Below are 26,100 nucleotides of genomic sequence, written 5' to 3'. Positions count from 1 at the left end.
GAAACATTTTTAAAATAACTCAAACTGATCAAATGTTCCTCTTTGCTAGATATTAAGTAAACCAAATGATTCCTATTCGATAATGAACAAGTAAATGCAGACCCATGTACCCGCATTGCTCGTATTTTAATTCGCAAACTATATTCCTATATGCGCGAAATCTTTCCTCCAAATCATTTGTACGAGCACGAGCATTGTACATGATATTTCCAAAGTATAAATGAATAACTAACCATTTCTTACTATTTTTATTGTTCACTTGTGTAAGATCGATTCGTTAATGTACAAATCAAACAAAAATGTACGATTGTATCAAATCAGTTACTAAGCACTGGTTAAATAAATTTAATTATAGAAAAGACACATTGAAATTCATCATTATTGATGAAAGTAAATTTCTATCGAATACAATGCTGTATTGCAAGATAATTAGACAAACGAGAAATATATTTTAGAAAAAGAAATAGAACTTTGTCATCAGCGCTATTACCAGTCGGGCATCAAACATGATATTGAGAAATTCAATTTTTCAAAATTCATATTTCACACAGAGGATAACAATAATGATTTTTTTTATCTTTGTTTGTGTACGATGGTTTATTCTCATTCAATCCGATCACGTTGTTTTTCTGATAGCCCGTTGGAACGGTAAGTGAAAATAATTATAATTAGTATTATGTGGTACGACATTCCCTAGTGCGACAAGGCCACTCTCAGAAGAGAGTGTTTGTGGCCGAAAGACGGTCTCAAATGGCGTAGCCACGACAGTGATTTCGGCTGTGGGGGCTTCATTTGGGGTTTTAACGGGATTTTACCCAGAGCGTAATCTTTTTAGAATGGAAAGAAAAAATATGTTGAAAAAGTGTTTACCTTGTAAGGACCATTCAGAGGTCACTTTACAGTTGGTCCCCGCAGTACGCGATACTCGATATACGCGAATTCGCAATACGCGATTTTTTAAAACTGACAGCTCATAGCGTTGCTCGAGTTCTGATTAGTCAATTTTACTTTGTTTTGGTAGAATGAAGTTTTCAATATGCACTTTTTAACAGAGATATAATTATGCAATATAAGAAATGGAACGCTTATTAGTTATTTGGATAAAAGATGTGTTAAATAAGCGGTTTCCTCTCAGTGTCAACTCTTCAATATGAGGTATAAACGATATGGCAGAGGAAATCCGCAATACGCGAAAATTCGATATACGCTATTGCGTTCGGTCCCAAACATTCGCGTACTGCGGGGACCAACTGTACTTATATTTTTCACCGATTATTATTAAAACGTTCCGTACCGCGTCACCCAAATATGGGTGACAGCAGTTCTAGTTCTAAAAAGTTTTTGTCCCATAAATAAATTAAAATGCAACATAAAAGTTATTGTAATATTTTATATAAATTTTTTGGAGAGCTAAGTTTTTGCTTGGCCTTCGAAAACAATCGGGGTAACAAATATAATAAACAAATTGTAATTTAAAAAATTGTACTAAAAGTTGTGCTAAAACGCTTGGTACGCAACGTGTTAAATACCGTAAACTATGGTTCCAAACGTAAAACAGTCACGACGAAATTTTTTATTCTATTTTTCCATATTCCACATTTCAACTTATGACCACAGGTCTACACGGCGCTGCGACACTCCTGCGACCGGGAGTTTCTTGGCCTTATCACACTGGTCACCAATGGTGGCATGGCAAAATCACTGGACTGTCAAAGCTTGATGTTGGCATACAGTTTGATATAACGGTGCCTCTTGGTACTGTGACAAGGCAGGCCACCTAGGAGTGGGAGTTTATATTATTCACCTTCGGTTCATGCGGTTTTAGGCAGTTCAAGATTGAAATGCAGAAATATTATAAATAAAATATGCATGTAATTGATTGTTACTAAAATCAAGAAACATGAATCACTTTCAAATCGAGCTTAACATGCCAGATACAGCAAATTCCACACAATGGCAGCTCAGTTATATGAGCAAGCTCATTTCACCAACGGACCCCCAGCCACTCCAACGTCATTCTCGTTTGACAATCCAGTGTGATAACCAAGATGATTAAATACTGAATATAGTGTGTATTTATCTTGGTGATAACGCAGTCTGCGACACTTTTGACATACACGATGGCCGACTTGGGTTATTTTTTGATTACTTTAACACTTCCGTGGCCGCGGAAAACTCAGTTGCAGGAGTGTCGCCGTGTAGACCTGCATGACCCTTGTTGTGTCACCACGGGACCACACTACAGCGTACCAAAACCGATTTTGGTATGGTGCGCTGCAACAAGTGCTGGATGGCATTTGGTATGGTACACTGTCACTTGACTGTACCAGTTTTTTGGTATGGTACGCTGTAGTGTGGTCCTGCGCTTAGAAGCTTTATTGAAGTAACCTTGGTGAAAAGGTAAATATTTTGCTTGGCGACGACAGCCGAATAGTGGTGGGTATTGAAGCTCCGAGATAGGATCAAATGTTTAAACTCCAAAGGAGCAACAAAACAAATTCCGGTAAAAGAGTAAATGAGGCCCCGGGCTTGATTCTCCTCTTCCTGCTGGTTCACATTTAGCGCCTGAAGCTATACAAAGCGCGACACATGCATTCGTTTCGATTTTTGAACGCTAACGGTTCGCTTAAAAGAACATAACGGTTTAAACTAATCACGCAGTGGAGGTTGAATGCGGGTTAACATACTTTTACATGTTAACCTTCAGATCTACAACCGCCTACCTGGGTAAGTTTTGCGCTTTTATTTTGCAATTACTTCGAATTGAACAGTTATATCGACTCGAAATTCCTGGAATGCCTCAAGCAACATGTTCTCTATCATTCTGCCGAAAACCGACTTTTTTTTTTTATTCTAAGTATTTTTTTACACCATTTTTCTATTTATACCCCTTAAATCTACAACCGCCTACCCGGGTAAGTCATACGTTTTGTACGAGAGTTTATATTTTCCTGTACCAAGACAAACCACCAGTAGGTGAAAGGAGGTGCCCCTCGGGTTTTTCTTTTTATATTTATATTGAAAACAATCCAAATTTATCTAAGACACACTATGAAAAACTGTTTTACTCCTCGAACTCCTCGAACAATTAGTAATAAGATAAACTCGAAGACGATGTACAAATATGCAAATTATGCTACATTTTGGACCACACAGCGGCAACGAAAGCATTCTAGGTGAACTTTCATAATTTGCTACACAAAAAATAATTTATTAATTGCAAGAAAATCATGATCAACGGGTTGAATTAAATACAAAAGAAACTGTTATCGTTTGAAACAAAACGATCGAATTTATGTATATGAGCTAAGTTTTAAAATGTTAAGGCTTAAATATCAGTTGTTACAATGTATAATGAAGAATTTCCTCCAGATATGCCACTGAATTTACTGAGGAACATGAACATTTCCAAAACGTAAAATTTAATAGAAAAATATTTCTACATCGTTGAAATTTCAATTTATAAGCAAAAATGTTGAAGGCACCAAGAAGTTACTTCACCAGAAACTTAAGAAGTATAAACAAACACAATAACTTATTGAAAATGTATGGTTTACAGAGTTGGCGATTGTAGATCTATGGGATAAAATATATTTGAATGAAAAAATTACTTACTTATCGAATTTTTAATATTATTATTTGAATGGGATGTGTTAGAAAACATTCTTAAGTATCATTACTGAAAATTTCAACTCACTACGGCATCTAGAACAAAAGATATTAGCTTTGAAGCACAGCAAAATGCAAACCCCCATACAAAACGTATGGCCTACCCGGGTAGGCGGTCGTATGTTAACGTAGGTATTTTTGGTCGTAGACCTGAAGGTTAAGTTACTAGTAAGTAAACCATACCACACATGATGGACAGCATGAAACAATGAGTTTAGCCGAAGAAATGATTTGGAAACGGCGGCGCGCCCGCAGCGAGCGCAGCGAGCGGACTGCGCTAGGGCTACCGAAAAAGAGAGTTTGTTATAGTTTTGAGAAATAAGGCAGTGGGCCCGTGGGCCCCCCTCATACCGCACCCCCTAGGTTGATTGCACAGCCGAAATTAACGGTACACACTACAGTTCAAATATTCGTAGGTTGAATTTAACGAATTAATGTATCACCAATTGCATACATTCAGTTTAAACGTCCACAAGAGGTGTAGCCACGATCGAAAACATGGCGGCCGGGGCCTCATTTACTCTTTTACCCAAATTCCTTTGCTATGGGCCACATTACAGTGGAACACAAGCTATTTTGGTTCGATCGGTTGTCAAAAGGTTTTCCGTTTATCTACGTCTGCTTTGGCGTATCGACCGTTATGTGCCATGCATATCGATTAAGAAAACACTTAGCACATTATTATTGCGTACGTAGATAATCAGTTGGTTCGTACATAAAAAGGTCCGGAATCAAACCTCACACATTCCCGGATGAAAATGCGTTTTGATTTGGGATCGAACGAATGTCTAAATTCCATTCGCACAAAAATCAAATTCTTACCACGAAGAATGCATGCAGCTCCTCGGAAGCTAATTAAGCTAAAGCTGGGATCGGAACGTAAAACTCCTTATAGGGATCAGATAGAACCCATGGATCAATCCAGCTCCGACTCCGCAACACTAGCGCGCATGCGCGAAACATCGAACTTTTTTTTTTTTTGACATAGGATGGGAAACATTCGTACTGAATTGTGAAGAAGTACTGAAAAATTTTCCCATCCAACCGGCAGTTAGTACAGCTCTACTTACACTGAAAAACGACGATCCAAACATCCACCGGCCATAAAATGGTCCATTTCTGCAAATTGTGCCAGTTGCTGCACAAAAACATGGACTTCATCCAGTGCGATGAGTCCAATGTTTGGCTTCTGGAAGCTGTATTTGCCGTAAAGGTGCGTGGTACAAATTTTGCTAATGAAAAATAAACAGTAAGTCGCTACCTCGACTCGTGGAGTTCTTATATGTTGTTTCTTTTCATCCAACACAGATAACTCCACTTGATGGACGTGTCGAACCAATCTGCCGGAAATGCATACGCAAGTATAACAAAGTCATGAAGGATCTAAAAAAATCGAACGGTGGATTTCCCGTTTCTCGGCAGACGCTGGCGGAACATACCAAAATTGCGAATGGCGATGTGGAATCTCTTGCCATAAATTCCGGCGAGCAGCAACAATTTCAGCAGGCCGCATTGCAATCACCGTTACTGCCATCGCTGACACTGAACCAAGGTAGCCGCTCGTCGGAATCCCATCCGTATTTGATGGACGACGAAAGTAAGGAACTGATGTTTACCGGTGCTTCCGATCCGGTGAATGGTTGCCAGAATGGAAGCAATGGGTTTGCATTGAACATTAGCGGTGATGCGGCAACAGTGTACCGGACGTCGTTGGGTGACACGCAGGAATCTTCTGACGACGACAGCTCCGATGGGAAGAGCAGTGTCCCAGATGAAGACGATGAAGAAGATGATAGTACCGAGGAATCCAGTGAAGACGACGACGACGATGATGATGACGATGAGTGCTGCACTGATGATACTGACGATACGAGTTCGAGTTGTACCAGCAGCAGTAGTAGCGGAGGTAGTTCCTCCGAAACCGGTGCCAGCCTCCGGTTGGAAGAACATATCGAACCAAACGCGCAGGAGTCTACAGTGCTTTATAGTTCATATTTGCAGGCACCGTTGATGCAAAATCTTCCGGAAGGAAGTCTGCTGCAGTGTAACGGTGATGGGCTTGTTGTCGAAGACCAAATACCGCCGGATAAGACAGGTGATGATTTAGAACCGTTGCAGCTCGAAGAACCACTAGCGCAAATAGAGAACGACGTTGACAAGAACGGAGACAAACCTGAAGAAGCGATTAGTGAAGAAAACTCCAAAAAGTCTCGGAAACGTAAAAAACGACCTAGTGGGGCGGCAGTTCAGACAAAAAACTACATATGCAATGTGTGCCAAAAGCGTTTTTCCAAGGCAATTTATCTGAAGGTGCACTATCGGACGCACACCGGAGAAAAGCCGTACGCGTGTGATATCTGTTTCAAAAGTTTTACCCAAGCGTCCAGCTTGAACACGCACAAACGTTTGCATTTCAACGTGAAACCGTTCGTTTGTGAGATTTGTAACCAACAGTATACGAGCGCAGGGAACTACAAGGTGCATCTGCGAACGCACACGCAGGAAAAACCGTACGCCTGTAGCTACTGCGACAAACGGTTCAGCCAGCATTCGAGCAAGAAAATGCACGAACGGGTGCACAGTCAGGAAAAGCCGTACCCGTGCCAGGTGTGTCTCAAGGCGTTCAGCAACGTGAGCAATCTAACGGTGCATATGCGCATCCACCAGGGTCTTAAGCCATACAAGTGTGATAAATGCGATAAGAGCTTTGCCCAGTCGCAGACCCTAAAGACGCACTACATCTCAGCACACACCGACGTCCGGCCCTTTCAGTGTGACCTGTGCCCAAAATCGTATGCGACACTATCGAATTTAAACAACCACAAACACACGCACATGGAGGAGAAACCGTTCGGTTGCGAAGAGTGCGGAAAGCGGTTCACACAAAAGTCCTCGTTGAAGACGCATATCCTTTCGCATAGCACAGAACGTCCATTCCCCTGTACCGAATGTACCAAGTCGTTCAACTCGCAGGCCATGTTGAATACGCACCGCCGTAACATGCACTGTACAGTGCGTCCGTTCCAGTGTACCCAGTGCACTAAATCGTACGCACAGGAGACGCGGTTACGACAGCATATGCTGAGCCATGCAGAGATAAAACCGCATCCGTGTGTAGAGTGTGGCAAAACGTTCGCGACTGCAACGAACCTACGCATACACCAACGGGTGCATTCGGGCGAAAAGCCCTATTCTTGTCCAACGTGCGGGAAATGTTTCTCGCAGAGATCATCACTCCGAACACATGAAATTCTTCATTTGCCCGTTGAAATGGGCCCCGATTCGGCGGCCTCCAGTGGAGGTGCTGTTCCGGGCGGGGGGAAGAAAAAGCGCAAGTCAAAAAACCTCGAATGTGATCAATGCGGAAAGCAGTTTACGGTGCGGGGACGGTATTACAACCACATGAAACAGGTGCACCAAAAGGACGTCCAGGGGGAAGATGGGCAGGATTTAGGAAATTTAAATCACCACAACGACGACAACGAGACAAACAATCAATGTGTAAAAGGGGACGAGGCCATGGGAGAAAATGAACACGATCTGGATAGAAAGCATACAATTAGTAAGGAAACTATTGATGGTATTCTTATAGCTTCCGATTCCGCTGTTTCATATGGCATCGATATGCCCGAGGGAGGAGGTTCTCATGAACATACCCAAGATACAGACGACGACGAGGAAGACGATGACGATGACGATGAAGATGAAGAAGAAGATGAGGAGGAAGCTGATGAAGAAGAAGAGGATGAAGATGAAGAAGGTGATGATTTGTTGGACAATTCTAGTGTGCCCTTGCAGGAACAGTTCCATTATGGACAGTTAATGTCCGAACAAAATTAAATTCAGGTCTATTATCATCCTTGGTCTTTAATTCCTACTTTCCCTTGGTATGCAAAAACAGCCTAGAAATAGTGCAGTTCGATCATTAGCACAGCGTGACAAAAAACTAGACCCAGATCTCTTAGCATTCGGTAAGCTCGTTAAGTTATAATTTTAGGTTAAAAAGAAGTATGATCAAGTGCAAATTTAGTCCTCCATAATTACATCCCCTGGATAGGGAATCCTCATTTTAATTTGTTTTATGCCTCCTAGTTGTTAAGCAAAATGTGCAATGTTTGCCCTTTGTACGCATTAGGTTTAAAATGAAACCTGCAACGAGCGGTGGAAAGGACTATTTTATATTGTTTCCGGTATTTTATGAAGCTTACTGCTCGAATCCCAACGTGTAACTAAGTGTATTTATTATGAATAATTTTATTATTTTTCATGAGATGATGTTATAGCAACAAACACGTATTCCAAACAACTAACCCAAAAAACTAATTGTGTGTTGTACTGTCACTTGAAGAAAGAATGGATCTAGAGAGAAAAAAATAAATGGAGTTTAGAGAGTTATTAAAATATTACAAAAATCTAGAAGCATTACCGAATGAACATATATATGTGCTCTCCCATCATCGGAAGCGTTAGTATACGAATATTAACGTTAGGTTGGTAAACGCGCATCATGTGAATTCCAATAACAAATTATTTTTATTCGCGCAATTTACGATTGCAGCACTTCATTGATCGCGAACTTTCTACCTTGGAATATGCCAACATTTTCCTTGCCGTGTACTGGCAACTACTTGATATGACCGCCATCGCGCAATTTCGTCAACAATGTATCCACGTCGGGAAGAACAGAACCGGCCTGTCGAACTGGTGGATCTTCAACGGAAACAATTTCGATGCGGGGCGACGTATCTACGCCCAGGTCTTTCGGAGCAAGCTTTTTGATAGGTTTCTTCTTCGCCTTCATGATATTGGGAAGGGTGGCATAACGGGGAGTATTGAGACGTAGGTCCGCACTGATGACTGCCGGCAATTTTGCCTTGATAGTTTCCAAACCTCCGTCAACCTCACGCACAACCGTCAGGGTATCGCCGTCTTTGTCAACCTTCGATGCAAATGCACCCTGCGGCCAGTCAAGCAGGGCGGCCGTCATCTGCGCCGTCTGATTGCAATCGTCGTCGATGGCCTGCTTACCCAGGATAACCAAATCGGCCTTCTCGTCTTGCGCTAGTTTGGCCAGTATCTTCGACACATGGATGGGTTGCAGTAGATCATACTCCTTGCCGGCCACTTCGATGTGGATGCCCCGATCAGCCCCCATCGCGAGTGCCGTTCGCAGTACCTCCTGAGACTGGGCCGGTCCTACAGACACGGCTACCACTTCGGTGGCGATCTTTTTCTCCTTCAGCTTGACCGCTTCCTCCACGGCTATTTCATCGAACGGGTTCATTGAATGCTTCACACCCTCGGTAACTACACCTGATTTGTCTGGTTTGACGCGAATCTGTAAAGATGAAGAAACGTAGCATCATCATGAAACAAGAACACCGCTTCGCTCTTAGAAACAATCCGAAAATTAAATATGTTGTGTAACTAAGCCTGCGAAAGCACTGTAATTCATGCATAACATTCCAGTGTTTGACCTTTAAAATCTTATCAGTAACAATCTCGCCGTGCCCATGCTATCTCTTCCATAAGCTACAGGTGCCGATTCAGAAATCATGTTCGAAATAAAACAAGCGGATGGTAAAAGATGGTACTCACCTTCACGGCATAATCAATAACGCGCTTAACACCAACCAAAACTCGAGACATGGTGATCGTCTGTTGGTCCACAAAACAGAAATAACTAGTAAATTAACGGCAATAAGAATTCCGCCCCACAAACTCAACTTATTAACTAAATTGACGTAAATCGCACACGCACAGTGCTCTATTCCGCCAGGACAAAGGTCGACCGAGTTTGTCTCCTCACGATGCTTTTGAACGGCCTGTCTGTGCCGAGAACATGAGTACACAGCGTGCATGATGTTGTGGATCTTTTGTGTAAGTAACGTTTTACTGAATATCTTCTTGAACACCTCGCACCATCAATGATAACCTCGTCTTACGACTAGTTCGCTTAAGCCCAAACTAGACGAACGAAACATAAGTTACCGCTACACTGCAACAAAAGGTGTTCAGCTACGTTACTGCCTTAGGCTGGTGTCAGTGCTTTACCGCACGATGTTTTGTTGGACGACAGTTCCGCCAATTTTTCTGTATTTTTTTAAATTCTAAGACGATCAAATAAATTTTATTATTTTTCTTAGATGAAAGCCACAACTCCGAATTTATAAAGTCCAACTTTGTTGACAGATAAAATCGGATGCGTCCATCCGATAAAATCAAATGATTTTGATTTTATAGTGCGAATAAATCGTGCGAACCTTGCAGCTGTCAAATCCCATACATTTTCGCCTGTCAAAACCTAACGCGGTAAAGCACTGACACCAGCCTAAGCTGTTCGTTTCGGTTGTTGCTTGCCTTTGGGTATTAAAAATAATATGATCTTCAAAATAGTACAGTTGGTCCCCGCAGTACGCTATACTCGATATACGCGAATTCTTGAGTTCTGATTAGTCAATTTTACTTTGTTTTGGTAGAATGAAGTTTTCAATATGCAATTTTCAACAGAGATATAATGATACATTGGAAGAAATGGAAAACTTATTACTCGGGGTCCACACTACAGCGCGACGTCCCATCACGAAACGCGACGTCGCCTGACAGGCGGCCGAACTCCATACAAAAAAAATGTCGCACAAATCGCGCGAGTGTAGAAACAGCGAAAACCGCGACGTCGCGCTGGCTCTTGTCAAATGTCAATTCGAAATGTAAACAAACCGACAGCTGGACAATACGTAAACAAACCGAAACACAAACGGGAACAAAACGATTAAAATTCTTCACAAAACATGGGTTTTTTCGTTGTACAGTTGGTCCCCGCAGTACGCGAATGTTTGGGACCGGACGCAATCGCGTATATCGAATTTTCGCGTATTGCGGATTTCCTCTGCCATTTCGTTTATACCTCATATTGAAGAGTTGACACTGAGAGGGAACCGCTTATTTAACATATCTTTTATCGAAATCATTAATAAGTGTTCCATTTCTTACATTGCATAATTATGTCTCTGTTAAAAAGTGCATATTAAAAACTTCATTCTACCAAAACAAAGTAAAATTGACTAGTCAGAACTCAAGCAACGCTATGAGCTGTCAGTTGTAAAAAATCGCGTATTGCGAGTTCGCGTATATCGAGTATCGCGTACTGCGGGGACCAACTGTACTACTTATTTTTAGGCTTCACAAATGTAATTCAGTTATCAAACTCCGTTTTAATTGATATTTTTACCAAAGTTTTTTCGGGTGCCGAAACATAAACAAACTGCTCTTCAACAAGTAGGAGATGATGTGGAAATATATACTTCCTACGGCGGGCCAAAATATCGTCGTTGTCTGTTTAAGTTTGTTTTCTCAGTGAATTCAAATGAAGCGCCAAACTCACTCAGGGTGCATAAAATACGTAGCTAAACAAATATCATGCATTACTACCTCAAAATTCAATAAAAATTTTAGCCGAGTTTGCGCCCCAATGTGATACATATTTCCACATACTCTCCTACCTCTGTCGCGCTTGGCTTGCGCGATTGTTCTGCCGAAACTGGGCTTCTTTTGAAACGGGACGTCGCGCTGCAGTGTGGACCCCGAGTTAGTGATTTGGATAGAAGATATGTTACTCGGGGTCCACACTGCAGCGCGACGTCCCGTTTCAAAAGTAGCCCAGTTTCGCGCGACAGAGGTAGGGGAGTATGTGGAAATATGTATCACATTGGGGCGCAAACTCGGCTAAAATTTTTTTGTTGAATTTTGAGGTAGTAATGCATGATATTTGTTTAGCTACGTATTTTATGCACCCTGAGTGAGTTTGGCGCTTCCACATTTGAAATTCACTGAGAAAACAAACTTAAACAAACAACGACGATATTTTGGCCCGCCGCAGGAAGTATATATTTCCACATCATCTCCTACTTGTTGAAGAGCAGTTTGTTTACGTTTCGGCACCCGAAAAAACGTTGGTAAAAATATCAATTAAAACGGAGTTTGATAACTGAATTACATTTGTGAAGCCTAAAAATAAGTAGTACAACGAAAATTCCGATATTTCGTGAAGAATATTGCTCGTTTTGTTCGCGTTTGTGATTCTTCTTCTTCTTCTTTCGCTATGCGAGTCGGGGTATATCCTCCTACGCTAAGTCGAACGTTTGTTCCCTTACTCGTAATCAGAGGCGTACCGACTCTGTCCGAACTCCTATGAAGGGGCTCGTCCTTTAGGACCGGCTATAAAAGTCATATGTCCACCCGCCGTCCACGGGAGGGATATTTCCTTCCGTTGTCAGGATTCAAGAACTCGTGGTCCGCTTGATTGACTCAAACAGCACGAGATGTGCGGCAGCTAGGATTTGTCTGACCTGAGCTCCAGCTCGGCGTGACCACGCGGTCGTGCCGTAACCTTACTTTTCCGCTAACCCTTTCAGGAAACTTGTGCACTGCTAACCTCCGCTCTGATTCACTACCGAACTGGAACTGGCGTTTGTGATTCGGTTTGTTTACGTTTTGTCCAGCTGTCGGTTTGTTTAGGTTTCGAATTGACATTTGACAAGAGCTAGCGCAACGTCGCGTTTTTCGCTGTTTCTACACTAGCGCGATTTGTGCGAAATTTTTTTTATATGGAGTTCCGCCGCCTGTCAGGCGACGTCGCGTTTGGTGACGGGACGTCGCGCTGTAGTGTGGACCCCGAGGGAGAGCAAACGAAAATCGATAGACGTTACATGCTTTCTAGACTGCACCGTCGCGTAACGCGAACTCCACACAAAAAAAACCTAGCGTGATTTGCGCGACACCGCGCTAGCTTTTTTAAATGGAGTTCTGTGAAAGTTTGTTACGTGTAACACGTGCTTAATGAATTCATTTGACAAAGCCGGATCATATTTTAATCAAAACAAACTTGGAAAAATTTGTGTCTGGCAAGGTAACATTTGTGATAACAGAAACATTACGAGACTGTTCTGAAATTGTTAAATCAGTGTGACATAACGATAATAGTTACCCTTTTATTCAACACAGGGAGTTATTGCTGATGAAATCAACGTTAAAAGACCACCAGCGCTTTTGGCAATTATCTGTACCGAGTTTGAACACCCGAAACCCTTGCGATGGCTGGCACTGCTCCACTGGTAATGCGTGTTGTCGGGAGCTCGATAAAGATTGCTCACCGTGCCGGAAAGATTATCCGGGACGTTATGTGCCGGGGAGATTTGGGGATCGTTGAGAAAGGAAAAGACGACTTGCAGACAGAAGCCGATCGATCAGCCCAACGGTGTATCGTTGCATCGCTTTCGAAACTTTTTCCCAACGTTACCATCATTGGGGAGGAAGGACAAAGCGACTTAAACGTAAGAAATGTAAACGCTTTCGAAAGCAACGAAATGTTCAAGGTTGTTTTATTTTTAACAATTACAGGTTCCAGACGACTGGTTGATAACTGAGTGCAATAAGGATTTTATAGAGAAACACAAATGTCCCGACACTCTCAGCGATCTTAAGGAGTCCGATCTGGTCATATGGGTCGATCCACTTGACGGTACGAGTGAATATACTCAAGGTTTCCTAGAGCGTGTGACTGTCTTGATAGGCATAGCGGTAAATGACCGTGCGGTTGGTGGTGTCATTCATCAACCCTACTACCAAAGCGAGTCAGGCGATGTCGGTCGCACTATTTGGGGACTAAAAGGATGCGGCACCGGGGGCATTCTTCCAGCTAAGGCTCCGTCGGATCGTTTCCTCGTGACTACTACTCGTTCACATTCCAACACAATCGTACAAACGGCACTTGATTCTCTTTCGCCAGACGAAGTGCTGCGTGTTGGAGGTGCAGGGTATAAGGTGTTGCAGCTCTTGGAAGGCAACGCCCATGCGTACGTTTTTGCCAGTGCTGGGTGTAAAAAATGGGATACTTGTGCTCCAGAGGCCGTGCTAGAAGCTAGTGGTGGAATGTTGACAGATATGCTAGGACGTCATTATCGCTATGGTAAAGATGTAAGCTTTCCTAACGGCAGTGGTGTTCTTGGTACTGCGGCAGGAGTATCTCACAAGGATATTCTTTCGAAAATACCTGATCAAGTAAAACAGGCTATGGATAAACCCTAGATATAGTTCTTGTTGTTAACCAGGGTTCGTATTGTCTTGTTGGGAAGAAAAACCGTGATAAATTCGGAAAATTATCACCATACACCTGATTTTATTTTCATTGAATTATGTTGGTCGAATAAAAATTATTGTTCACTGGCATTCGTTGTAACGTTATGTAGGGGAAAAAATAAAGAAAAGTATATGAGTAATGATTTGTCCTAAATTGAGTTATTTTTGGTCACACATTAAACTACCACACTTCTTTTTCATATAATTAACCCATAACCCATGCTCTTACGAGATTCAGTAAGACGACTATTCTATCTTTATAAAAAGGAATTTTTCATGGCCAGTCTGACTGATGATTTACTTAAAGTTTTGATTTCGGGCGATTCAACATTGCGCGAAGTTCCCTCCTCAAAATCTTACCACTAACATTTTTTGGTATTTCTGAAACGAATCGCACGCCGCCATGGAGTCGCTTAGCTGGAGACGTTCGTTCAGCCACATATTGTTGCACTTCAGCCTCCGTCAACGTAACGTTCGGTTGGTTAACGACGAATGCCAAAGGAAGCTCTCCAGCCGCCTCGTCAGGTACTCCAACTACTCCCGCATCTTTGATTTTTGGATTAGTCAACAGAATTGCTTCAATCTCGGCCGGGGGTACTTGATAGCCTTTGTACTTGATCAATTCCTTCAACCGATCGATGATAAAAAATTCTCCATCCTCATCGTAGTAGCCTATGTCCCCAGTGTGTAGCCAACCATCTTTATCAATCGTTTCGTTAGTTGCTTTTTCATTCCCTATGTAACCTTTCATAATCTGTGTACCTTTGAAGCACAGCTCGCCTGGTTGATTAGGACCGAGAATTCTTCCCGTTTCCGGATCGACGACTTTTGCTGTTGTGCCAAACAGCAGTTTACCTACGCTTCCTGGTTTGTTGCAATCGGCCGTCTGTACCACCATCGCTAGCGTTGTTTCACTCATTCCGTACCCTTGCAGGATATTCTTCACTCCGATGCGCTGCTTCACCAAGTCTGCCGTTTCTTTACTGAGCGGAGCAGCTCCGCAAAGTAACGTGTTAAGACTGCTGAGATCATAGTTATCGACCAGTGGGTGCTTTGCTAGGAATACCATCAATGGAGGTACGACAAACACGAATGAACAGCGATAATTCTCAATGCAACTTAAGAACAAACCCTCTTCGAATTTGGGCAATGAAATGAGCTTTTGTTGATTACACAGCACATTAATCAGAGTCAGGCAGCCAAAGGCATGGAACCAAGGTATAACTCCCAGGATTATTCTCGGACCTTCAAAAGAAGATTCCAGTTCCGACAGAAGCGGAAGGCTAGCTATCACGTTACGTTGGGTAAGTTGCACACCTTTTGGTAATCCGGTTGTCCCTGAAGAGCACATAATCAATGCGACATGCTCCTCCATGTTAGTCGGTTCGATCCAGAAGGTATGGGGATTGATAGCGGGTTTTTTGGACAGAAACTCATCGTATAGCATTACATCTGCTCCATAGGGATTATCCTCGCCATAAAGAAAAACCTGCTTCACAAAATTTGTGTTACGTCTAGCAGCCTTAATGGCCCGGTCAGCGGAATATGGCGAAACAAAAACTATTGTCGGTTTCGATAAGTTAAGCGCATGGTCAAATTCTCCTGAAATTGAGAAGAACAATTAAATGACACAAATAATTTAGGCAAAGTAAGAAAAACCCATTGCAAAAGATAATAAAAGCTACAAAGGACAAGCTTGTTATCTTAATGACACAAGTGATAATTTGTTTTACCATCTACGATGGCGCTATAATGGATCAACTTTAATGACAATGACTTTAATATTATCTTGGCAGATTATTAGTGTCCTGATAAGAGAGCAGCATACATTTTTTTACGACTCTACTTACTCTCGGTGTATGTGAGGTTGATTGGAGCGACAGTGGCACCAAGGAAAAAGGCTGCGAAGAGCGCAACCGGGAATTCCAGACGGTTTTCACTTATTATTCCCACGACATTTCCCGGTCGCAGACCAAACTCGCTTCGAAGTGCATCGGCCAAGCGAACAGCTTTTTCCAACAACTCCAAATATCGCAACTCGCTTGAATAGACACCATCGACCTGGAATGATTTGAAACATAAATTAAGGCCAGTATTGCAAAGGAAGACAAGCTTTTGGAAAAATGCTAAGTAGTTGTCGGATCCAAAGTTCATCGGAACGGTTGATCATCAAAATATTCAATTTCATTTCTTACCAGTGCTACATTATCTCCGTTGCGTAGAAGCCGTTTTCGCAGTAAAATCCCCAAGGAACTACATCCCTCCGTAATATTCACTGGTTCGGGTCTGCCACTGATTATAAACTTGTTACTTTGATCCATTGCAAACGGATTTTATTGAGTATAGTAGACCTCGATTTGTGCAGACAGTAAATACGATAGTATGTCTTTGAGGAACTTAAACTTTGACGACGACTGCCTTCACCTTTTGCTATCGACAAACGAATAAAAACTGATTGTGCAAATGTACACGGTATTGCCGGCTCGACCGCTGAACAATGTTTACTATCTAAAACCCCCCACACACGAAACCATCTTTTTCTGCTACTTTTGCATGTCACAAACACATACTTAAGCATTTCGCAAAATTCTGAAATGTATCGAAAATATGTGACTGCTTATAAATTCGGTCGTTTGTAGTTTAATAAAAACACACTTGCTAATAAATCAATTTCAACTTGTTTTATTATACAGTTGGAAGACATTTTTATCCAATTATCAGGAGATTTCAGTGAATTAATAAATGAACGAACCTGGATTAAGTTAATTCGATTCTGATTTCAACTGACACAGTTATAATAAACATGATTGCCTTATAAAATCAACTGATACAGTTGGAATATCATGTGCTGCAGTTGGAATAAATGCTGCTAATGTTATGATATCATCTGAAAATCCCTGTGATATCGCAAGATACTTCCGTCCCTCTCAAACCTATGTAGTGGTAAGCGGTGGGACTCATCATCATCATCATCATCATCATGTAAACAAATCAATGTCGGTCTGGAAATTGTGTACAGTCTGTTCTCGAGTTACGCGGTTCGGAGATACGCGGTTTTCAAAATTTGACAGTAAATTGGGTTTATTACATCGATTTAAATTCCTGAGATGTACAACCACACGAATAAATATGTAAATTACGCATTTGCATAACTTACGCTGTTTATTTCGATTGTTGCAATTTATGTTGTTTGAATACGCTTGCATTGCATTCATATTAATGGACAAAGAAAAAAATTGAATATCCTATGATACATGTACACAAGAGCTCGATCTCTTGTTGAAACTATGTGTCAAGCAATATTCGAGATACGCGTAAATTCGAGATACTCGGGGTCCACACTACAGCGCGACGTCGCCTGACAGGAGCTGAACTCTATATAAAAAAAACCTTGCGCGATGTCGCGCGAATCGCGCTAGATTTTTTTTGCATGGAGTTCAGCGCCTGTCAGGCGACGTCGCGTTACGCGACGGTGCAGTCTGGAAAGCGTGATACGCGGATTTCTCTGGTCCCCATTATCCGCGTAAGTCGGATACTGACTGTATCCTAATCTAAATCCCCAGAATCCGATTCAGAATCCGGTAAAAATGGTCTGGTCCTGATGAAATGGGTTTGGTTGGGTAGAACAACTCGGATAATGGACATTCTACTGTATTTGTTTGTAAAAAATAGGTTATAGGAATTTTTCTAGAGCCTAACTTGCAAATCGCGCAAAAAACACAATCTATGTCCATTGGACATTCTACCCAGCGTTCGATTTGAGTAAACTTAAATCAATTACATTGTCTCTAGATCGAATAGTTATGTGATTAATTCGACTCAAATCATTGTGAGTCGATTCAAACAGCTTAGGATCAAGTCAGAATCGAATCAAATCGATTCCCAAACCAATCAAATCTGATTCGAATCCTAATCGAATAAAATCTTCAGAATCCGTCAGATGGGATTCGAATCTTTAGAATCTGTCAAATGGGATTCGAATCTTTAGAATCCGTCTAGGGATCGAATCTTCGAATCTTCCGAATCCCGATTCTGCCAACACTAATATACATTTTACAAACAAAATTACGATTTCTTCGAAAGACAGTTAGGTGAATGTGGATATAGTTTGCGAATACATAAACGTTTGGATGCAACTAGTTAACACAAAGAATATTTTTTAAAGATGAACGACGCCAAGGTAAGCGTCAGTTTTTCTTGCCAACGTTGTTTGCAGCCCATCCATGTCGATGACGCATTTGCTAGTCTGGGCGAGCATACGCTGGCCGAACTGGCCCTACCAATTCACTCCCACTTGGAAATAGACCTGGAATCGCAGTCGGCCAGCTTCGACCACTTCGTACCGCCGTTTCGAGTAACAGATTCTACGAATGATACCAATGGATTTATGTTGCTCTCCGATGGCCCCGATAAAGAATCGCTTGGCCATAGTCTTCGTATCAAGGCGGAGCTGTTTGATACGCTATCTAATAATGCAGAGATTGACCATCCACTTTGTGACGAGTGCACCGACACACTTCTTGAACTGATGGATAAAGAACTAAAGATTGCTGAAGACGAGTGGAACGATTATAATAACTATCTCAAGAAATTAGAAATGACGGATGATGTGCCAAATATTGCAGAGCTTGAACAAGAGCTTGCCACATTGAAACTCGACGAAAAGGAGCTGCTGGATGAACTCGCTGAACTGTCGCGCGAAGAACAATCCGTTCGTCAAGCGGTAGACGAGCAGGAGAAGGAAAGACAACGGCTCGAATGCGAGGAGACCAAGTACTGGCGAGAATATACGAAGCATCGACGCGATGTCATAACCACCGAGGACGAGTTTCGTTCACTTGAATGCCAGATGGCATATGCTCAGAGTCAGCTAGAGAAGCTGAAGAAAACCAATGTATTTAATGCCACTTTTCACATCTGGCACTCTGGGCACTTTGGCACTATTAATAACTTTCGTCTTGGGCGGCTTCCGTCAGCACCGGTGGATTGGTCCGAAATAAATGCAGCTTGGGGTCAAACCTGCCTTCTTCTGTCTGCTTTGGCGCGCAAAATGAACTTCACTTTCAAGCAGTACCGGCTCGTACCGTACGGAAATCATTCCTACATTGAAGTGCTTGGCGAAAGCAAAGAATTACCCTTGTACGGTAATGGTGGCTTTCGTTTCCTGTGGGATTCAAAATACGATGCAGCAATGGTTGCATTTTTGGATTGTTTACAGCAATTTAAAGAGGAAATCGTCCGGCGAGATCCAGATTTCTGCCTGCCTTATTTGATGGAGAAAGGCAAGATCGAGGATGCATCTACTGGAAGCAGTTTTTCGATCAAGTAAGTATCATCGTTTTGATTGCTCGTCATCAGCTCGAATGAATCTAATATTTTTTCTTTGTTCGATGGCTATAGGATTCAGTTTAACTCCGAAGAACAGTGGACGAAAGCACTAAAATACCTACTGACCAATTTGAAATGGGTGCTGACATGGGTATCATCCCAGTTCACCGAAGAAAAAAGATAGGTGCGTTTCTATTGGGTCAACGTCAATCAGGATTTGGAGATTATAAAATGTGATATTACCACCCTGGTAGTTATCTTCAATTTAGGGCAATACCAAACTACAAATGTTATATAATGGAATAAACGGTAGGGAATGATACAATAAAAATACCGAGTTAATATATTGTACTTTTCATCATAGTAATATGGATAATCAGATGTCAAAACTAATTTCTAAACTTGTTAGGGTGATCTGTGACAAAGTGGCGTTTTCCTTAGCTTGCAATCGAATATTTCACTAGAAGTTGAAAGCAAGGTGGGTTCTAAGGGGGATAGTAATCACTTTGGTTGAAAGAAGTAAACAGACCAGCGGTGGCAACGTTTACTTAGAATTTCAGTATCTCGTTGTTCAGGGGAGTCCTGTTGGTAGAACAAGCTAACGATCACTTTCTTTGGGTATTTATTTTAGGTGGACAGCAAATATTTTCGGAAACTTTGAGACTATAGCATGCGGAGAAGTGACCTGGGCTCTGCGGCCATGAGCGGATCACGCGAAATTATTATGTATATATATTTATCTCAGTAAATCTGAAGCAATGAAAATACGAAAACGTTACCAAAACTTGAAGTACCAAGTTATGTTTTATGTCATTTCAATATGAAAAACATCACTTTTAATTCGTTGCTGTATTCACAGTGCACCACAAAGCATCACGGATCTGTAAACAATGATTTGATGACATGATGACAACAATGATTCGTCTTTATGTGGTCATTACACTCGCTCGAGCTCAGTATCGAAAAAGTCAAATAGCTTTAACAGTCTTAAGATATCTACATTGGTATTCTCTATGATAAACGCAACTCATTTCATCGTATTGCCGATCAATTGCAGCAGAAAGATTTTCAAACATGTTTGTACTATCATTACAAATAAAAAAAAAAACAACTAAGATTATAAAACTAAAAAAATTATAAATGTAAAGCAAACAAATTTTTCCTGAAAAAATGGTGATGATAGAAAATGATAATAAATATAATATTTAGCATCTTGATGCAGACGACCACATAATACGATGCGATGATAATTATTATATGTTTCATGTGCTTTAACTACCATCCCTAAGCAATCGTTATTCCTTTCAGTAGCCAATAAAATGACGACTTTTCTTCTCTTAAGTTTCGATATCGTTGTCTACTTTTTCCGTCTTGATAACGAACGTAGGTGATATCGCTGTGTAGTCTAGATCATCTAAATTGATTGTTTCAGGCTCAGCCTTTGGCACAAGCAAAATATCATCGTCACTTTTCCTTTTGTTTGGTTTCCCTGCTCCTTTCAATAAAGTTTTTTTCTTTGCTTTGTTTACTCCTATTTTTTTAATAGAAAGCAGCGACGGTCCACTGGAATTGCTATTGTTTGTATCCTTCTTCGGCGAACGGTATTTTTCACCTATAAAGCCGGAGCACTTGGAAGTTCCACACAGACATACCCGTTTCTTATTTCCCAAGCTCTCCAAATTGTAATTGAAAGTTAGCTCTTCACCCTGAAAAATATGTGAAAATAATAACAGAACATGGCTTTATTTAAACCGCCTGAGCGCTTGTTTCATTTTGAATTGTTTCACTCACCGGGTGGATATCTTTTATCGCAAACAATCCAATGACGCGTGCATTTCCAATGGTCCATTTTTGAGTTTCACAATTCGGCTCGCAAGAATGGTTTATAAAACGTGAAATATTGCCTTTTGTCCCGGCATCGATGGTCATGTCGGGATCCACCGTAAGAAAATAGTAGTTTGTGATCTTTCTCTCCTGGATCTCCTTAATTCTGCGGTTAAACTCGGCCATGTTGATGACTTCTCCAACGTACTCTATAACAAACGCTCCGCGTGCTATGGCTTCCTTTGCCACTAGTCCATAACCCTTGTCGGCAAAGTGACGCACCTCCAAGGATGGATAAATGCGCTTGGCAAAACGTTGATTTGAACAACGATTCTTTGCTGGGCAGGTGTTAGGAATACATTCGAACATCATTGTTCGGTTGATACATGAAGAGGTCGGGCCACAAGGATCCTCATCGTCTGAACGGCAGTAGCAGTTTGAATCGTCGTCTGATTGTGGTTGCTTAAGCGGGGCAACGTAACGGTTTGTTTTAATTTTTTGATAAACTGGAGTGGGTATTTTCTTTTTCCGAACAACCGGAGCTGTTAACGTTTTCATCTCCTGTATTGTTTGGTATATTTTGCTCGCTTCGGCCATGGCAATACGATATTGTTTGTCTAATGATCCCGATTTCTTCGTGTCAAGATTTTCCGAGTCATCATGCTGGTAAAGATACATCCTCCTTCTATTCATCCAGGCTACAGTATGGGATTGGAAGAATTTTACACAAATGGACGAAGCGCTTGGCTTCTGCTGCAGTAGATAATCCGATATCTCTGATGGTGGCATAATCAAAGCTGGCCACCAACGAAACGAACTATACTTTGCTATCACAATCTCATTGTACAAAGGAAGCCGTCCGGATTCACATTCTTCGCAAAAGTATTTGCCGTCCGGTATTTGGAAAGGTAGACAATCCTGGTGGATTGCGTTGGGGCACGTTTCGCAACAAATTAAATCTCCTCCTTTGCAACACAAAAAACACCAATTCACATTGAGAGCTATCTGATCAAGGCTGTGTTTGGGACATATGAGCTGCTGCGTGGTAAGCATTTCCGACCCGGCCGGAATGCAGCGCAGATCCGGATGGTACGAAGACGGACACTTGATACATCGTACTAGAGCTGTTTTGTCGTTAGAGGCTTTTCCCCTTGGATCGTCGGCGACGCAAGTATGGCACACGTGATATGGACAGATGATTGACTGACTATTAATTACTGCAAACTGTGGAAAAAGGCGTAAACATGAAATGTGGTACTGGCGAACGCACAAGCTACCAGCACAGCGACACTTCGTTTCGTTTTTGGTTTCTTCCAACTCATCATTGCACACAAAACAGCTTTGTTTCACGAGAACATCCTTCAACTCGCTACCCGAACAGTCGTTACAGTTAAAACGACGCTCATCCACCATTGTTTGCAGCTTCACTTGCTCCAATAGGTCGGCCGTCATACAATGCAAATGCATGTGACGATGGCACTTCATACACTTTACCACGCTTTGTGGGTGTTTACAAATGCAGCACACGTTGCCCTTCGGCAGACCCTTGGTAATGGATTTCGGGTCGATCTGGAAAATAAATTCTTCTTCCAACGTGGGTTTTTCTTTTTTAATCCGTACGGCAACAGAATCACCATGTTCACCACTGTGCTCTGCCATAAATTCATCAAGCATGTGGCATAAGTTACGCATTTGAGTTAATTTACGCAAGACCACGGTGCGCTTGCTTTTTTGATGATGAGCTCCGTCACTTTTGAGTGAGGTAATTTTCCTTGCATATTGTTCAAGCATGATTGTCTTCTCATCAGTGCTTTGATCATCTAGCAGGAATGTGCGCCCCAAATTCACAATCAGTTTGAACGCCAGCTCTGTGTAATGTTTGGAATCATCACTAAAAAGGGTTCCTTTCTCTTCACTTCCATGCATCGCTGCATCGGACGGTCCGGCTATAGTATTTTGTAACGTGGAGATTTGCTGCAGTTTCATTCTTTTTGTTGTATGTTCTGTTACAATCGGAATTACATCGTATGACGGACTTTCGGGAGTGGGGGAGCGTGTCCTCTTGTTCTGTTTTCCTTGTCCTTTTATAACTCGAATCGATGTCAAACGGACTCTTTCCAGTTCAACTGATAAGTCGAACTTTTCCAGGCGCAACTCAATGTCAATAGCGTTAAATTCCTCTGCCTGCTGTGATGCTACCTTCCAGTTATTCCGCAAAGCTACCTTCAGCGCTGCTTTCACAGCCTTCCCATATTCATAATTGTCCACTCGGGAACAATAATCAGCGAGTCCTCGAAATGATGCGATATAGGCCTCCCGGATCCATCCGCGGCGTCCCCGATCGCCAAAGAATGCAACATGTATCTCTCTTTGATTTGATCGCATTCGAATTATTTGATTCGTTTCTGGATCTATTCGTACGATGCATGGCCAATGAATTGTTTTCTGTGTTTGTGCTCCCCAATATATTTCACCAACGCGGTACTCTCCTACCAAGTCGATGGAGGATCCTTTCGCGCTATCGACATCCGATGGGTGATTATGATCAATCGTATTTTGTGGAAGAGCATTCTCCAAAAAAATATTGTCGTCGTTGATATTTTCGAAACTAACGTTCATTCCAATAATGTTGATCGCATCCATATCGAGCACATTATCTCGATGCTCCTCTAACATTGGCAACATTGGCGGCAATTCATTATCGACAGAAGTTTCTGCGGGAAAACTAGTTCCCAATTCTTTCACGTCTGTTGCATGTGCCATGTTCACTTCTAACTGCTGTACATCAGGCCCGATTTTAATGTCAATCATTGCGACCTCCTTTTTAGGTTTAATTTTGGCTGGCGATTTACCCACGAATTTCATTAGCTCAACAGGAACATAATTAATATTTTCTTTTTGTTTTTGGTGGCGTCCATAGCGACTCACACGACGGTTCCCATCGATGTTGATCTCAGTCAATTTAGGGCTCAGCGATGTTTGCAACTGTTTTAACAAATTCCGCCCCGATGGAGATTGATGAACGCTTTTTCTGTTGTCGTCGATGGAACGGTACACAACTTCGGGGTTCTTTTTTCCCGTATTCAGAGATTCATCGCTGTAATCACCTATCTCCGAAATGCTATTACTGTTCATGTCGGTGAAGGTATTTTCTCCCGTAGTTTCTAATGCGGGCTCATTGTTTTTCTCCCGACCAGATATTTGTTGCCCTGTAGGTGTACGCTCCTGCGATTTTACTCGGCTTTTTGTCGTTGTCGGCGAAACAAACATTGCTTCGATGTTTCCTGTTACACATAGTCAAAACATAAAAAAAAAACAGTAACAAATTAGGAATCTGCTTAAGAAGTAAATGGCAATGCATCTTACGCTGTTCCAAACTGGCATTGTCCTGAATGTGTTTTGTTTTCCCACTGGATGCTGATCGTTTTCGCGCAGCTGGTCTTCTATCAAATAAAGCGTAAAAAGTATTTTATTATTGTAATAGATCCATGTTTTCACTGTTCGAAACGTATTCAACAAGTTCGAAATAAAATACCGCCAAAATGGCGCGTAAAGACCACGACGCTTTGACAGCTTACCCAATTGCGTTCTGAGAAACAAACAAAAGCTAGCAAACTTGTTGCATCGCCGATACTTTATATTATTAGAATACTTAACATATTCGTAAATATTTTAGAATAAAATGTGTTTTTTGAAGAAATTGGTTAGGTTAACCTTATTTAAAACTGATACTTACTTTTCCCTAGAACGATTTGGCCGACCCATCATTTGTCGCGTCCTTTGGATGATTTCTCTCAAGATTCTGTCCGAAAAGTTTTAACGCGATTATCGACGACGCTTATTATGGATTACATTAACAACGCAAAACAACATAAGCAAGATAAACGAACGAATGAAATTTCACAAAAAGAACAAAAAAGATTAATACATAAAATTGCTAGCCGACTGCAAGTACTGACGCACAATGAATACCACGGTCGTCATATAACTGGGTAGCGTAATGTAGACCAATTTGACACATATTTACCAGCGGAATTTCAACACGACACTTGCCCAAGGTCCGTTTAGACAAGGTCCCATCAAAACGATAAAAACAGATGCTCAAAACTATTGAGGCTATCAGGATTAGAAGGACCGAAAGCGAGGGTAAGAGCCCCGCTACACGACCCGAAAACTCAAAAACTTCTCGGCGAGAAGAGGGGAACAACCGAGAAGTTAACGTCAAAAACTTTTCAGCTCCGTGAGCTGAAAACTGCACCCGAGAAGTTTTTGGCAGCTAACCGAAAACTCAAATGCGTCAGAAGAAGAAGACGAAAAAGAAATAAATGTAAACATAACAAATCTCAAAAACAAAATAAACGAATATATGGTGATAAATTTACGTGTTTCTTTTGTAGTTACGGTTAGTTAATATTTTGTTATTTTATAGCTAGAATATCAATTATAAATTCACTATAGATCAGGGGTTCGCAAAGTCCGGCCCACCAACTGATTCCAAAATCTAAAAGTTTCAAAAAGTTTAATGATAAAGATTAAAATATTTTATTCTACCACTTTTTATGTAACTTGAGAACATCAAAATCTTCCTTCTTCATGCGAAGAAAGTTAATTATAGTTTCATTTGCTTGCTCTGCTACAGTATTGTCCAGCAAACGGTTGCCATCTTCTTGCCTCCGCACAATACGCCTGTTGCGTTGTTGCAAGTTTTGGGTACTCAACTCGATGACCCGCGATAGGGTAGTTAGCCACACTTCAACAGATTATCCATCTTTTACTTTTTGTGTGAATTGAAATAAGATCTTGTTTGCTTTGAAGGAAGATTTTTGAGTTAACTGAAAAATCAAAAACAAAAACCTCGTTGCGCCGCAAAGTTTTGAGTTTGCGGCTCGTGTAGCGTGGCTCACAGAATTGGTACCACAAAACGCGGCTACACGAACCGAGAAGATTTTGACGTAAACTTATACGGTTTTTGAGTTCTCGGTTGGAGTTTTCGGTTCGTGTAGCGGCCCGGTAACTGTCCAGTTTTTTCGACGATGTCCCATACAACACGTAAACAACAGAACAAAAAAGCGAAAAAAAGGCTTCGTTTCCGCGCATCGTCTCGATACGTAGGTGACGTCGTTTTGAATCGTCGAGACGGCC

The 26,100-nt window shown here is 41.6% G+C and overlaps 6 protein-coding genes across 6 annotated transcripts; 3 read left to right on the top strand and 3 right to left on the bottom strand.

Moving 5' to 3' along the window:
- Positions 1-4,666: 4,666 nt before the first annotated feature.
- Positions 4,667-8,074, top strand: LOC131288127 (zinc finger protein 235-like). The gene is made up of 2 exons (XM_058317239.1): positions 4,667-4,882; positions 4,978-8,074. Exons 1-2 carry the CDS (start codon positions 4,778-4,780, stop codon positions 7,507-7,509), a joined length of 2,637 nt encoding a protein of 878 aa, XP_058173222.1. The 5' UTR covers positions 4,667-4,777; the 3' UTR covers positions 7,510-8,074.
- A 105-nt stretch (positions 8,075-8,179) lies between these two features.
- Positions 8,180-9,433, bottom strand: LOC131286971 (electron transfer flavoprotein subunit beta). Its single transcript, XM_058315981.1, has 2 exons — positions 9,268-9,433; positions 8,180-9,007 (listed from the first exon to the last, which is right to left on the bottom strand). Exons 1-2 carry the CDS (start codon positions 9,316-9,318, stop codon positions 8,294-8,296), a joined length of 765 nt encoding a protein of 254 aa, XP_058171964.1. The 5' UTR covers positions 9,319-9,433; the 3' UTR covers positions 8,180-8,293.
- Positions 9,434-12,644: 3,211 nt separating this feature from the next.
- Positions 12,645-13,947, top strand: LOC131288320 (3'(2'),5'-bisphosphate nucleotidase 1). Its single transcript, XM_058317441.1, has 2 exons — positions 12,645-13,001; positions 13,069-13,947. Exons 1-2 carry the CDS (start codon positions 12,762-12,764, stop codon positions 13,753-13,755), a joined length of 927 nt encoding a protein of 308 aa, XP_058173424.1. The 5' UTR covers positions 12,645-12,761; the 3' UTR covers positions 13,756-13,947.
- Positions 13,948-13,954: 7 nt separating this feature from the next.
- Positions 13,955-16,236, bottom strand: LOC131288319 (uncharacterized). The gene is made up of 3 exons (XM_058317440.1): positions 16,002-16,236; positions 15,657-15,867; positions 13,955-15,408 (listed from the first exon to the last, which is right to left on the bottom strand). Exons 1-3 carry the CDS (start codon positions 16,125-16,127, stop codon positions 14,108-14,110), a joined length of 1,638 nt encoding a protein of 545 aa, XP_058173423.1. The 5' UTR covers positions 16,128-16,236; the 3' UTR covers positions 13,955-14,107.
- Positions 16,237-17,857: 1,621 nt separating this feature from the next.
- Positions 17,858-19,502, top strand: LOC131286089 (beclin-1-like protein). The gene is made up of 2 exons (XM_058314955.1): positions 17,858-19,131; positions 19,207-19,502. The coding sequence occupies exons 1-2, from the start codon at positions 17,972-17,974 to the stop codon at positions 19,316-19,318; spliced, it is 1,272 nt and encodes a 423-aa protein (XP_058170938.1). The 5' UTR covers positions 17,858-17,971; the 3' UTR covers positions 19,319-19,502.
- Positions 19,503-20,280: 778 nt separating this feature from the next.
- LOC131289743 (nuclear receptor binding SET domain protein-like) lies at positions 20,281-24,236 on the bottom strand. Its single transcript, XM_058319051.1, has 2 exons — positions 20,926-24,236; positions 20,281-20,840 (listed from the first exon to the last, which is right to left on the bottom strand). Exons 1-2 carry the CDS (start codon positions 24,226-24,228, stop codon positions 20,472-20,474), a joined length of 3,672 nt encoding a protein of 1,223 aa, XP_058175034.1. The 5' UTR covers positions 24,229-24,236; the 3' UTR covers positions 20,281-20,471.
- Between the last annotated feature and the right edge of the window lie 1,864 nt (positions 24,237-26,100).

The sequence above is a fragment of the Anopheles ziemanni genome, chromosome 3 (genome assembly GCF_943734765.1).
Source record: "Anopheles ziemanni chromosome 3, idAnoZiCoDA_A2_x.2, whole genome shotgun sequence".
NCBI lineage: Eukaryota > Metazoa > Arthropoda > Insecta > Diptera > Culicidae > Anopheles > Anopheles ziemanni.
Note: the sequence above shows the minus strand (reverse complement) of the source record. Positions and strands in the feature narration are given on the sequence as shown.